The sequence below is a fragment of the Pyxicephalus adspersus genome, chromosome 7, assembly GCF_032062135.1.
Source record: "Pyxicephalus adspersus chromosome 7, UCB_Pads_2.0, whole genome shotgun sequence".
In the NCBI taxonomy this organism is placed as follows: Eukaryota; Metazoa; Chordata; class Amphibia; order Anura; family Pyxicephalidae; genus Pyxicephalus; species Pyxicephalus adspersus.
The window spans coordinates 22413903-22429898 of NC_092864.1; the positions used below are offsets into that span (position 1 = coordinate 22413903).

The following is a 15996-nucleotide window of genomic DNA, read 5'->3' on the forward strand; positions in this document are numbered from 1 at the left end:
CTTGAGATTTCAGCTCCAGATCTCCCCGGATTAGGTCTAAAACAACCTAATTTATTCAGTAATCAGGCAATAGGACCAAAAAGTATTGCTCAAAGGTTAATTAGATAAAAAAGCTAGTCTATACATAAAATGATCACCTAAAATTACCTTTTTCTTTGCTCATTAGGGTAAAAAGTGGTACATCTGCTCTTTCTCCAAAGTCATCAGCTTGGTTGACCAGGGCATCTTTTACAGCCCTGTATCCTGCAATCACCACCATTTTCTTAGGTCCAAAGTGTAAAGTGAAGATTTCTCCATACTTCTCAGAGAGCTGCAATACAACAACAAATTCAATTTGCTGAATAAGTGATACATACCTTAACTCAACTTCTGCCCCAAATTTAAAAAAAAATCAAATACATCAATAAAAAAGCAATAAAAGGTTTTTTTTCTAACAAACATACAAATATTGTGCTTCATCTGTGCACATCGTATAGAAGATTTATCTCATGTATTATAACATTTTATGTTGATGATTCTATTAGGAAAAATATAAAATTAATCATTTTCAAAACAAGTAAGAAACAAGCTGGGAATGGGAATGGGAGCCCTCCGTATAAAAGGGGACTTCTAAAATGCAATAAACTTATCATTGTGGGGATGAGGTCTTCCCCCTAACTATTGCCCCTATTATGAGTGGGGATAGGTGAGGGGGCTGGTTTTGCCATAGAAAGAGGGCTACATTTTGACTTGTCCCTTCTTGGCCTGTTTCAAGAGGACCTTTTATGGAATGGGGGGGCACACACACCCGCTTCCCCCATTTCCTATCTAACAAGGTCACAAGCCTAATAAAGGGCCAAAATGTAGCCTGCTTCCCTTTGGCAAAACCAGACCCCTGACTGTCCTTATTAGGAAACCTTCACATAACCCCTAGGATTTGGTGGTTTTCAGACAGGGATCTTATTTCAGTCCAGGAGCTCCGTTAAAAAGAGGCCCCGCAGATATGTAGATCACCATGGGGGATGTGTACATAGGTACTATTGTTACCCTCTTCCAGAAAGTGTTAAATAGTCCTTAGAAATAAAGACAATACACTATAAAACATTTTTTTTTATTTTTTACTAATATCACTAATATTTTTTACTAATACCCTGTACAGGGTCTAGTGATGTTCCAATATGAGATCCCACAACAATCTTTCCCAGCGCCCCACCATCTCCATTGGCTCTAAACACGGGTGCTTTGCTCAGGTCAGTGCAGCAGTTGTCTCCAGCTGCCCCCTTGCTGCTAAATTGGCTGAGCAGTGAACGCAATAACAGCAGCTCTGCCCAGCTGTTTTTTGTCAGGATGGGGGCAACCAAAGCTGAGTTTTGGTAATAATTTCTTGCAAAAATATTTGATTTTCTGGTAACTTTTTAAAGCTTTGTTATGGTTTTAGGGCTGTCACATGCAGATCAAAGGTCATCCCTGTGACTTACATATGAAAAAAACATATACCCTGTAGCAATAATGCATTTTCCAATGACACTTGCAGACATTATGGCCCTGATTCATCAATGAAATCCGCGCTCGCTGGACGCGCGTACTTTCGCGCTTCCAGCGAGCCGGTTTCCCGCGGTCCGGAGTCGAGTGCGCTCGTACACTCGCCTCCTCACTGCCAGCCGGATTCCTGCCTTGATAATAATGAGCAATAGGGATGCATGTCGGCTTCTCCTCGCTCAGAGGAGGAGGAGACACGCGCTGCAGCCGGGAGGAGAGCGAGGAGAAGAAGAAGCCCACAGGATCGCGGGATTGGGTGAGTATGATTTTTTTTAATTACCGGTATATTTAATATGTATTCGGTGTATAAGACGCACCCACTTTTCCCCCCCAGTTTTGGGGAAGAAAAAGTGCGTCTTATAGTCCGAAAAATACGGTATATACCCACAGATAATAAGCTCATGAGCCTTCTGGGGGCTAAGGAGCTTGTGGTAGTGTTACCCCAAGTCAAATTCGAAGTATGGTTGGGAAAGCACATTTTGTAAAGCTACTTGTTGAGTTTTTGTTTTTTTGAAAAGTCCCTGAGCATCACATTATCGCCAAGGTATCTGACTGTAACATGTTCTTACCAGTTCCCCCGACCATCCCAATATTTTGGTGGGCTTTCGGGCTTTGTAATTAGCTTAAAAAGTGGCATGTAACTTTAAAAATGCTTTGCCTACAATGCTTTAACTTTTACAGAAACGTCTCATGGTGTTTATTGTTCTTTTCTCTTAGCATATGTTCCCAAAGAGCCACCACCTGTTATTATTTTTATTATTATTATTATTATTATTATTATTAATAATAATAATAAACAGTATTTATATAGTGCCAACATATTACACAGCACTGTACATTAAATAGGGGTTGAAAATGAGGAACAGACAGTGACATAGGAGAAGGAGAGGACCCTGCCCGAAAGAGCTTACAATCTACGTCATGGGGAAGCAGCTTCCGATAGGAAGGGGGATATGGAATGGTGGGATGTAGTGAGGGTTTTAAGAGACAGAAGAAGGCGAGTAGGCAAGTTTGAAAAAATGGGTTTTAAGTGCTCTTTTAAATAAGCAGAAAGTAGTTTTGGTAACAATGCTATCAATACAATGCTCAGGGGCTAATAATGCTATCAGTACCATGCTTTTGGGCTTAGGTCAGCAAGATAAATTGAAGAAATGGCAAAAGCAGCCTAATTATTAATTTTAAATGATTATTGCAAAATCAACTTCCAAAATTACTTTCCCATTCCTAATAATTATACATACATATTTCTGGATAAATTTATTTATAAATAGATGGGTCATAAAAATGAGGAACGTCATTTTACATATGCTTTTCATGCATTATTAGCTATTGGTTCTACCTTCATCAGTGACTCATAAGGTTTTTTCAAGTCCACCAGATTAAGATTCCCAATTAAAGGAAGAGGCTTAGGTCCTGGAGGCATATTTCCTTTTCCCTTCTGAGATCCATTTATCCAGTACAAAATTATTACAAAGAATGCCGCAATATACAATAGCAGGTCAATCCTTATCAGGAGGTAAGCGAGAACACTCATAGTGACAGGCTGTTATAGCAATATGCTCAAAGCACCTCTGCACAACATTTATAGGCTTTGGGATTAATTGTCAACATATTAATCTTTACAAGGCCACAAAAAAACTTGATCCTTTTGTTTTATTGGCCAGGGTTAGTGTTTGATTACATAATCATGTACACCTCAAACTTGTGCAACTGTTTCTGTTGATTAAGTCAAACTAATGCATACCTCTGGCAGTTTTAATGCCATGATTTATTATTCACATGAATCACATAAAAAAAACAAAAACCCAACCTTACTAGAATGAATTGGAAAGTCCTTAATGATTTGATAGAGTTGTCACGGGAGACAGGGCCACTAGGGGGAGCTGCGGCTTGGACGGAGGTGGTGTGAGCTCTGAGAAGGGCCAAGGCGCGGAGTCTAAGCAGTAACCAGATCTTCTCCAGAGCCTCTGATGGTGAGGATTTTGCACCGCTGGTTACTGCCAGGTTGCAGTTCTAAGTACCAAATCACAAAGCAGAAGGATAGTCAAGGAAGGCTGGAGTCGAGGCAGGCAGCAAGCAAGAGAGGTCAGGTCACACACCAGGGGTCAATTACCAGGAATCCAAGAGACAGACTCCAGTGACACCGGGGCCACTGCGGGCACAGAGAACACAGGAGACACTGGAAGCAACAGGAGGCACAGGTACAGGCACAGAGACACAGGAAAATCCACAGACAGACAGGAACACTGGAACAGCACAGGGAAACAACAGACTGGATAACAAGAAGTTAATGCAGGAGCTGGACAGAGGAAACACTGAATTAGCCAACAGGCGTTCAGGATCTCGCTCAACAGAACTAGGGGCTCTGCACCAGTGGAGACTCGTTGCACAAGCACTGAGTGCGGTGTCTGAGCTAGCTAAATAGCCAGGGATGAAAAAGAGGCTATTTTCTGATTGGCCAGTGGATTGAGCAAAACTTATAAAGCTTGGGATCAGAGGCACGCCCAGAGTCAGAACTGCCCGCATGCACAGGAGAGAGATGCCTGCACTTTAGCGAGGAGCAGGTAAGTGTGACAGGGATGAAGTACACAAGCTCACTCTCTGAGGGTATTTCTATTTTTCCTCCCAAATACAAAAAAAAATTCAAATGTTTCCACCACTTCATACCAACAAAAATATAGAAATGTTTACTATCTGTGTTATAACAAAAATTGAACAATTGCCTTTAATTAGTAGTAAGAAATGTAATCTTATCAACAGCAGCAAGCTCTTAACACTCTTCATAATAATCCTAGTCATAAAACCCACTGATAAGGGAGAGAATGTGGTTATCTCAATACAAAAATATACGCTTATAAATCCTATCCAAAAAAAACTGGTGTAGAACAATTGAAACAATCTGAAAAGCTCTAAAAATTGGTCTTATTGACAAACAACAGTTGATTTTCTTTACCCCATTCATCCTATCACACCCACCTTTTATGCCCTCCCAAAAATTCATAAAGATATTAAAATCCTTCAGATGTCTAATTGTTTCTTTTATTCAAGCCTTACATCTAATGCAAGTAAGTTAGTTGATGATTATTTGCGTCTACATGTTCTTAGTGTACTTTCATATACCAAGGATTCGATCCATATGCTCAAAATTCTTGAAGGTATACATTTTTCCCCCCACACAATGTTAGGTACAATATATGTTGAAACATTATATACCAGCAAACTTTTTTGGCTACCAGGCCATTTTAGGAAGTCAAGAAGACACACTAGGCTGGACTCTCTCTCGAGTCCCGTGCTGATGGCTCCTCCCCCACCAGGAATGCCCCTGAACGGAAATCCCTCTCCTCCGCAATACATACAGAGGGGAGGGAATGTCCCCTTACCCTTGCGGCGGAAGTGGTAACGCCGGCTGCAGTACATAGAGAAGGGAGGAATAACAAGGAGGCTCTGGAGCTGCAGGTTGCTGACCCCTGCCGGCCAGGATTAGGCCGGATGGACCAGGGGGGGCGTTAGGCCGGAACAGACTACTCACTAGACCGTATCTGGCCTAAAGGCCAGAGTTTGCTGACCCCAGCATCCCTCACAAGCAGGGGATAGTAGTGGTAGGATCTTTTCTTTATACCCAATTAGAATTAACATTTCAGTACAATGAATTTGTTCTTAGATTACTTAAATGTATTCTTACACATAATGGGGCTGATTTATTAAAGCTCTTTAATGCTGAATAATGGGGTTCTTCAAAGTCATTTGCTTTTTGCTAGCAAATGTTTTGAATCCTGTACCAGATCTATTCCAGGTTTGCTGTATCACCCAGCTTCACTGAAGAAAGTGTATCCTCTCCATCCTTGGAGAGCTTTAATAAATCGGGCCCAATGTGTTAACTTTCAATAACCATCTTTATCTCCAGATACAGGGGTAGCGATGGGCACTACATGTGCACCATCATATGCTAACCTGTATCTAGGGGCCTGGGAGTGATTTTTGATGGCATGTGATGATGCGTCCATGTACCTGTGCCATATTTTAGCTTGCCAATAGATCTATTCTTCTTTATTTATGAGAGTAAAGATATTACCAAAGTCAAGACATAGTATTTTGATCATACCCTTTCCTAAACCAGTGGTCACCAACCTTTTCAGACCGACAAACCACTAAATTTACAGTCCCTGGGCCGCGCATGCACGGGAAGACGGGTGTCACTCAAAGGAGAAGAAACTACCTCCATAGTGAGATCAGGATGCCAGAACCTGCCCGAGTGAGTGGGCGAGTGGGCTTCCCTGAGCCTGTGATCCGTACTGGGGAAATGGTCCGTGGCTCTGGCTAGTCCACCCTCCCAGTAACGGCCTTCTCTTGACCTTGCTCGGGGGTGCACTGGCCAGAGCTGCGGACCACCAAAATTAGCAACCGATTGGCGACGACTGTCCTAAACAATCTGCACAATTATACAAATTTTATCTAAAAAATGGCATAAAATTGTGTGCAAATATATAGATAAAGTTCAAAAAATTACATTTACAAAATTACAAAATTACGTTTAGGCATGCTTCAGTGATTGTGTTGCCGGATGAAATATACACCAGTCTGTTATGCTAGCAATTTATTTAATTTATTTGTCTTTAGGCAGCTACTATAGCACATGCCTGGGTGTTTGCACTCCAGCTTGAAGTGCACTTGACAATGTGCTGCATATTTTTCCAGTTCTGCAGGGGAATGTGTCAGTCGGCACTTCCGCCAGCTATAACATTTAATAGTATAGCGTTGATGGGGCTAGTTTGGATGACTTGATGTGCAGCTTGGCATCTTCTTATCATTTCCATCTTGCAGACTGTATTATTCCTCTTTTTCTTCCCCTTTTGCAGCACACTTAGGTTTATAGTAGTAGAATACACTTTTTTAATAGATGGTATGTCCAATATTTATTTTTAGATAAACTCAAGTTTTTTTCACATTGGGAGACTATAATTGATCAGCTTAAACTTCCAACAAGGATATTTTACCTGTATGAAGCACATGTGTGGTGGTGATTTGGGGTCTTTGAATACCTCCGTTGATGTTGATATCTGATTTGTGAGTTGTACATGTTAATGATGTATTATATTTCAATATATCTATAATAGAATAAAGATATTATATTTTCTGACCAATCTTTCTATCATTTTTTGATCTGATGAAGCAGACTTTGCTTTGCGAAACGAGTCATCATCTTGGTTTACATTAGAGTGGTTTATATTCGATGCTACCATCATATTGTTTTTTTACATGGTTTTGTACATATGTTTCCTTGCAAATGTGTTTGTGCTTTATATTTGTAATGTAGTATCTTAATAACTTCATAAAATGGTGGACAAGTGTACACGGCGCTCCACAAGAGAGGAGGTATAGGCAGAAGCATGGTTTGCTGATTTGGGATATATTTAAAAACTGATAAAACCATCTTGCCTTGGTTGGTGGAATGTCACTAAAGCTACGTACACACTTCCAATTATTATCGTTGTTAAATGAACGACGAACGATCCTGCACGATATCTACGAACGATCGTATAGCACCGATCCTGCACATACAGATAACGACACGATCGTTCATAGATATTGTACACACAATAGATACGATCGTTTGAGCGATAGAGGGAGTGACGTGCATGACAGGAAGTGAACGAACGTTCGTTCGTCACGCATGCTCAGACCATGAACGATCAACGAACGATCGTACACACGAACGATGGTCAACGATCGTCGTCCAATCCGATCCGCCGGTCCGGTCGTTCGTTTCCAATGACTTTCCTCGTTCGTCGGCGTCGTTGGTTACTTTTTTTACGAACGATTTTTGCCCAATCGATCGTTCGTCGTTCGTTCGTCGTTCATTTTGAACGATAAAAATTGGAAGTGTGTACGCAGCTTAACACTTTCCCTACCCTCACTGCCAGAACCTTCTTTCAACAATGAATGTTGCTGCTTCAGAGAAAATTGTCTTTATATGAAAATACTGCTGCAGACATGTATGAATACATACAAATTCTGTTTTACAATGAGTTATTTTAAAAACAAAGCAAACAACCCTTGGCCTATTAATAATTAAATGAAAATTTGATTAACTGTGAGCTGGGGCATATGTACACAGCACAGACATATGTACACACTGTGTTTACAGAGACATTGTTATCTTGACCTTTAGGGCAAATCTGGTAAATTTGGCCAACACTAATGCTTTATACAGTATTACACAATCAGAACACTGAACTCTGTGGCCGGCTGCTGCACGAGGTTCACTGTTACATAGCTACATAGTCAGGCTGAAAAAAAGACATAATCCACCAAATTCAACCACTAGAGAAATAAACAAATCCCAGATATAAAACCCCATAGACATAGTTGGTCCAGAGAATCCAGAGAGGCAAAAATAAACCCTGGTACAATATGCAGGGGAAAACAGGGCAAAAAAATATTTCCTGGTTCACTGAGGCAATCGGATGTTCCCTGGATGAACAGTCTCTGTTATCTTTACTTTAAAGCCTTAATATCCAGTTATATTCTGTACTTCTAGAAATCATCCAGCTTTTTATTAAAGCAATCTTCAGTAGTTGCTCTTGTTCTTTGTAATGATCTCAAAGTGAATAATTGGGAAGAAAGTTCTCTATATGAACCATTTGTATATTTATATGGAGTGATCATATCCCCCCTTAAATGTCTGTTTTCAAGGAAGAATAGACTTAGTTCAGCTAATCTCTCCTCCGAGCTCCTCCATTCCTTTTGTTAGTGTAATTCTGTATGTTATGTACAGCTCTGAACTTTGGCTGCAGCCAAATGAATTGAAGACAGAGAAATAAATCATAGGAGTAAGGTATGTGTTTTAAATAAATACTGTAAGTGATTGACAAAGGGGAGAGTATATTTACTTTTCACAGTCTGTTTTTAATTTTTAAACTTCCACCTACCTTGGTGAATTTGGTAAAAGTTATGATATACAATAGAACCTAGCAATCTAGATTTGCCTGTATTTACTAGGATTTTAAACACATATGATGCATCTGACTTCAGGGAACCAAAGGATCTTAACCAGTTATTGGATGAACAATGATTTAGGACTCCATGTTCTGGAAACCCTCCAAAAATCCCTAAACTATCCACTATTTTACCCTCCTTTAATTTAATTATTCTTATCTTATATTATTATTTAAAATATTTTTACCTAATGATATTAAAGATTTAAAGGTCCTTATTCAACCAAACTGGCCAAACTGGGACCTATTAGTGGTTCACCCCAATAATAAGAAATACATCAATTCAAGTCCAGATATCAAATAAAGAAAATATAAATCTTTTAATATGATATAGAAAATAATTTAACACAAAGTCACTATACAAGTGAAAAGACCCATGCACATTACAAAGCACACCTAAAAGCAGTCAATTTTCACTATGCCCATGGATTAAGGATTATCCTACTAAATCACTCACAAATAGTAAAATAAACTTACCTTACCAATATGCGGATTGCCTAACAGAAGGTGTATTTGCATTAGTGCAGTGGTCCCCAACCTTTTGGTTGTCACGGACCACTAAAAGCACCGACTCCGGAACACGCGTGGGGAGCCGAGTGTCACTCAAAGGGGAATAAACTTCCCCCAGAATGACGTCATGATGCCAGAATCAGCCCACCCTCCCATCGCAGGTCTAAACATTCCTACCAAAGACCCAATCCACCCACCACCCTGAGCTTGCAATGTCTCTGGGAGATTTGGTCTGCAGCTCTGGCTGGTCCTGTGAGATGGTCCAGGGGTTGGGGACCCCCGCCTTAGTGAGTGCTTCTATATTGACAAATGGAAACACAAGCTGAGGAAACATATTTATGAACATCTATATCTGATAAATTGTAGGATTGTTACTCCAATAAAACCACCATGTAGGCTTAGGTCTGCCTTGGTCTGCTTAGTCTGCAAGGGAGCAAGTTGCACGTTGAGCCTGACCCTTAATTTTCATCTGACTTCCTTGCTGAATAGCCTGATACTTCACTTGCACCTTGCACGCTTGTTGTCTAGACAGGAACAAAGGGGGGTTGAGCTAACCAGCAAGGGATCCAGGTGAAGCTGTTGAGTCTGGGCTAGACAGCAAAGGTGTCATGTGAATGTGTTAGGTCAGAGCTAAACAGCTTAGGAGCCAGGTGCAAGTAAGGAATCAGGCTTCATTTGAACCTGACTCTGTTACTGGTTAAGCCAGACCCTCAACTTGACTTTTGCAATGTTGGAACATTTAAATATGTGGCGAGGGGGCAGAATTTATACCTAGTATGGAGCCAAGAAGTTTTTGAAGGCAACCTTCAAAAATTTCATTAAATATACATAAATATTTGAATGTACCCGTGCTGTATTTACATAGGCAGCTGATGAGGATTATTAGGTTAGTGTAGTCAGCAAGTTAGCATTGGCATGGGTTTACCATGCTGGAAGCTATGATTGGTGGTATTAACTCACTGCACCCCCTAAACATTCCCTATTGGAGCCACAGCAGGAAGACGCTACATGAACCATCTTCCCATATGGCAGCATTTCCTTGCAAGAGTAAGTGGTAAATGCAGAGCCTATTTTCTATGAAGATCTTATGTTTCTTTGTTTTAAAACTTTACTTACTGTACATACCCGGGGCCATCACCCTATAATGCAGGTGACAAGACAACAAAATATGTGGACAGAATGATACTGGGTTGAGTTTCAACCTAAATTGTCTTAATAAATAAATAAAACCATGGAACTTTTAAAATTGATTGTATGAAAAACACATATTTTTTTAAGAAAAAGTTCATCCTTACATAAAATGGTAACTGTTAGACTTTGTCTTATTAGTTTGAAGATTGATATACTTGCTTATTTGGTAAAGTCATCAGCTTGGTTGAGAGGGACATCCTTCACTGCGCTGCATCATTTAATCACCATCCTTATGGATCTAAAAGGTATTGCCAAGGTTTCTCCATACTTCCTGGATAGCTGCAATAGCATTTACAGTTAATTGGAAATGGAAAATAAAATAAGCTGAAACATGTTAGATATGAAAAAATACAAAGATATAAAAAAGCAAATACCTTTTATTTCAAGAATTGGCTTCAAGAATTTCAAAGACTTGACATAGGTGGACCTTTTATTGAAAAGAGCAAGGGCACACACTCTTGCTGCCCCATTTCCTATCCAAGAAGGTCCAAAGGCTAATAAAGGGTCTGGTTTTAATATAAGGGGGGACCCACACTGTTTTCTTGAGGCTCAGCGAACATGGCTGGTTGACCATGACAGCTGTAACAATCTACCAATCTACTTGGCTAAGTTGGTAAATACTTGTCAATGACAGGTATAGTACAGCTTAGCGAATCGGGCCGGTGGACTATGACATTTGTCACTTTCTTCCAGCCTAATTAATTAAATTAATAAATTTGCATCTGTCATTGATGTCAATGGAGCTCAGGTTCAGCTATGAACTAACCTCAACCATGGGGAGGCAATTTCAACCAAAACCATTTTTACATTAAAAAGCACATATAAATTTAAATGTAAAAAGGAGTTATACATATACCATGGTTTCCCATTATTGATAACATATTATTTTGTAAAAAAGTATTGTGTTCCATATTATAATGTATATACCAAATTTATAAACATCCTATTTGATATATTATTAATTTATGTAAATAAAGGTTATAAATACTGATAGTTTTCCTCCCGGAAAACAGTTAATATGGAATTTAAGTATACATAACCGGTGATCATCATGTACCTACAATCTGGCTAATCCACAACATTTTACAGAGTTCAGATAGGGTGAATACAGATACATGTTTGCCAAAAGTACAAAGTGAGCAAATAAAGCTAAATAATTAAAGATTTATAGTTAGATAGCTAGATAAAAAAGCTATTAGGATCCAGTAGTCTCTATGTAGATATCATATTACATGATATTACATTTCTCAGGCCCACTAGATTTAGGTTCCCAATTAAAGAAAGAAGTTTAGGGTATGGATGCATCTTTTAATGTTCTTTTCTTAAACGATTTATTACCGTAGAATAATGCATGTTGTTAAAATAAATCAATCCTTGTCAGAGGGTAGATAGGAAAAGCCATTGCGAACAACTGTTCAGATCTTCAGATTTGAACACGTTTTATATGCTTGGGTTTAATTGTTAACATAATAATCTTTACTAGAGCACAAAAACTATATGATTTTTTTGGCTTAGTGGACAATGTTCTTAGCTTCTTAGCTTGCATAATCTTGTTTTTATAGATTGTAGTGCACAACTGGCTTATATTCAGTTGTTAAACTGTGCACCTTCTAAACACGAAACAGCCTAAAAAACATGAGTGTCAAAAATAAAAAAAATAATTATTTCTGCACCATGGCTAAAGCCATTGATTGTCATGGTCCCTCCCAATTATAATCCTTACACAAGGCCTGGAAAAATTTAGACTCTGCTCACCTAGGCATTCTATGACAGGAAATCTGTAACACTGTGTTGACTGAAGGAAATGAATGTTGTTAAAGTATTATCACAGAAATGAATTGTTGCAGCTGAGCTCTGGGCAAATATCTAAAGATACAGTTGATATACATTTATGCAAGTTTTAGAGTAGGACAAATGGGCACAGGGCCCCCACCATATACAGGCCCCAAACTGACAGGCAGGGGCGCGGGGAGCTGGAAGGCTGTACATTTGAGGCCTAAATTTCATATTTGCCCAGTGGTCCATTTTGTCTAAATTCATCCCTGCATATATGAGAGCTTCTTTATCTAACAAATGATGAAAAATTCCTCATGAGATAAACAAGGTTAATAACCCTAAATTAATAATCCATCTCTTATTTTAATACACATTACTAAAAAAGTAATTGACATCAAGCATAACAATTAAACTTTTGGTGTCAAGTTGTCCAAGAGTCCATTCTATAAATAAAGCAAGTTTTTTTTTCTGTGAAATGTTCTGACTATACACAAAATTTTAAACCCCATAAATTATTCCATGATTTATACAATAGTGTAGTAATAGACTGTGGAACTTTTTTTTAATATTTCCCAAATGTTCCCTCATCTAGGTTTGCAGCATCTTTATGGTTGGTCCAATATATTGAAGCCCACCAGGATATTTTATGTAACAAGAGGACCTACATATAATCAATTTAAATATCTGAAATTGTTTCTCATTTGAAAATTCATAATTTTGTAGAAAAATGTCACTGGCCTCAGCAACAAATGGATTCCTATCAAAGAAGAAGAGACCCATTATAGGTAGAAAGATTTATAACACTGGGGGCCATTAATAACTTTAATTGGGTATATAACTTTCATTTTTTTCAGAAGTAGGTTCCACAACACTTTTTTTTCTTGAGGATATGCCAGGGTTAGGTTACAATGGACCTAAACTGTATACAATACTGGGCAACTATTATTATTATTATTATTATTATTATTAAACAGGATTTATATAGCGCCAACATATTACGCAGCGCTGTACATTCAATAGGGATTGCAAATGACAGACTAATACAGACAGTGATACAGGAGGAGAGAACCCTGCCCCGAAGAGCTTACAATCAACTAGAGATCATTCATAATTTGTATCTTTATTTTGCTTTTATGGTTTGCATTAAATTAGAGCATTTCATGTTACCCACTTTTTTATCTCTGTCAAGCAATTGGGTATCATATTTTTTTTTTATGAATTAGGTTCTTAAAACGACTGCTTGACTTAAATAATCTAATATAAATGTACAACTCTCTAAGTTTAATAAATTGCTCTCTGGATGCAACCTTCCCACTCTCATGGGAGAGAGTGGGCAGGTTCTGGCATTATGATGTTACTCAGGAGAGAGTTTCTTCCCTTTGAGTGACATAGGACTGTATGCGCTGTCCAGAGTCCATTCATAGGTTCAGTGGTCCGCAAGCTGCAAAAGGTTGGGGACTACTGCTTTACAGTGATTCAGTTACTCATGAAGCCTATACTAATTGACTGTACTTTTTTATTTTGTCAAATTGCATGTCTATTTTCCATGCATCATGACTAAGTATTGCACTCTGTTATGTATTAACCTTCTTGTCATATTGTCAGTTTATGATAGGGCTTTGTTTTTCGTAAAACTAAGGCAGAATACACCTTCCATGCCTTTTAATATTATTTTAGCTATCTGTGTTTGGCCTCATTTTCTGGTCCAGTTTTCTAGCCTTGACTAGTCTTGTTCTTGAATCAAGTTGCCTGAGCCCTGTTGTCTGGGTGACTAGTCTTGTGTCTCTGCTTCCCCACCTCTTTTAGCATTTTTTGAAGATTTCACTGGGAGAACGTTCTACAGGGTTTTCTGAATTTTAGCCCCCTACAGAAAATGTATAAAAGTTCTTGGCTACCTAATTTTCAAGTTTGTTGCAATGTGCATAATCACTAAATAAAATAAAAAATAAAAATATCATATAGTATAATCTGAAAAACTGTGACTTTTTTATTAGTTAACTGCGAAACCATGGGCACGCAAATGAATTATACCTTAAATTAATTTAATAACAATAATAACTTAATAACCTAAATTTAATTGTAAATGAATTGTAAGCCAGTGTTGGGGGTTACTCTGCATAGGAATTTAGCCCTTTAGCATCCCAATATTCAAGTAAACAATATTTTGTTTGGAGTTAACTGGCTATTTTTTTTAAATATGACACTTCAATAACTAATTTTACATAGGAAAAACCTACTGTATTGTTTTGCCCAGTGGGTATCCAAGGGTACTAGGTAAGAAATGGAAATCAGCACGCACAAGTTTGATAAACGAAGAGTAGTAGATAGAAAAACAATGTTACAGCAGCAACAGAAGCAAGATCCTGGCAGATGCACAATAATCTGGTAAATATTAAATACAAGGCAAAGCTTAAATATGAAGTTAACATGGGGAGTTAAAGTTAAAGTTCACCTAGACACTGAGTATCCAAGTAGATGGACCTCAAGATCAGTCAAGGAACTATGCAAAACTTTAACTGGCTCAGAAAGCACAGCCACTGCCAGATGCCATATGAATAGCCCATGGTTTAAATCCAGACTTGAAGTAAGGAAATGCTTGTTACACCATTGTAATGATTTAATTTACAAATGTTCCCAAATAAGCCATTCCCTTCATCTCTGTCCGTACCAGGAACCGAGGAGCCTGGTCGGCCAGGAAAATTAGTGCAATGATAACTGCATTCTCTCTCAACATTGAGGGCGAAGTATATTGAAGGATAGACCTTCATCCCCAAATTATTGTGTGATTCTGGAGGCGCTAACTGGAAATTGAAATATGAATTTGTACAAAATACAATTTAGGTACTTTCGCTCAATATTAAAAGCATGTGTTTTGCGATTAATCGGCCTTCCTCTGGACCAACTTCATCCATAGGGTTTTATAATTGGGTTATGTTTATTTCCCTATTGGTTGAACTTGATGGACTTATGCCTTTTTTCATCCTAACTTACTATTTAACTATGTAACTAGGGTTCCTCCAGGGGTTGATAGGGGTTCCTTGAGCAATGAGCAACTTGTGTTTCTCTGGTCAGTTTAACTGACACAAATTATGTTTTTGACTATCTGAAAGGGTGACTTTCTGTCCAGTGGCCAGCAATGTAGGAGGCATTCTTCCTACTGACCCCCACACTTATGTGTACTGTAGTAGTTATAGTAGGGGTTCCCCAAAGACCTAAGAGTTATTTTAGGGGATTTCACTTTGTTAAAAGGTAGAGAAACACAACTCTTCCCAACAAGTTTAGTTTCAAATAGTCTCTTTTGAGGCAAAACTTGTTGGGTTGAGTTTCCTGGCTGCCTGTGATGCTAGCGGTTTAATCGTTTGGAAAATATGGTTACTGCTCCTCATTAATGGTACGCATATGTTCTTTTTTTAGTTACTTTTAATAAATGTTTTTTATGTTCTTCTTTGAGGTAACAACACATTTATTGAGGATGGGAACTGATTAGATAACACAAAGGAGTATTTACTTTGTGATCTGGTGTGCAGTGATTCTGGAGTATAAGAAATATGTTCCTGAATCTGTTCTGAGTGAGTTCAGCTGCCATTTAGATCTAATGGAATCTGTGATTAATGGATTTACAGCCAATGTTTAATTATATTCATGTGGATTTGATTTTAATGTCTCTTTTTGTCTTTTATGGGATTATTAGTGCCATTTGATTTTTTCCTATTTTGGGAGTTGATTACATCCTGAAGTTGCCACAATGTGCACAGTTTTGTGTAGTTTTCATTGTCTGGTAAAAAGTATACATAGTGTGTGTGTTATTTATATATATATATATATATATATATATATATATATATAAATAAAGAGAAAGGGAAGAATAAGTAGAATCAGAAGAGTGAAGAATATGGAAGATGGAAGAATGTTACACTACTGTTTGTCTTTGTCTCTAAACCCTGATTTGCTGATTTGAAACCAGCCAATAATGCTTAACTGCTTAACTGTTTAAAGTGGACACAAT

The 15996-nt window shown here is 38.3% G+C and overlaps 2 protein-coding genes across 2 annotated transcripts in view; one reads left to right on the top strand and one right to left on the bottom strand.

The window, feature by feature from the left end:
* LOC140336015 (cytochrome P450 2K1-like) overlaps nucleotides 1-3080 on the bottom strand; it is a 13996-nt gene extending 10916 nt beyond the window's left edge. The window contains exons 1-2 of the mRNA XM_072419068.1: nucleotides 2858-3080; nucleotides 148-310 (exon numbers count right to left, since the gene is read on the bottom strand). Of these exons, the coding sequence (XP_072275169.1) occupies nucleotides 148-310; nucleotides 2858-3052 (358 nt within the window). The 5' untranslated portion in view covers nucleotides 3053-3080. The remainder of the gene's footprint in view (nucleotides 1-147; nucleotides 311-2857) is intronic.
* Nucleotides 1-15996, top strand: part of COX19 (cytochrome c oxidase assembly factor COX19) — a gene marked incomplete in the record, with an annotated part of 71277 nt that overhangs the window by 24853 nt on the left and 30428 nt on the right.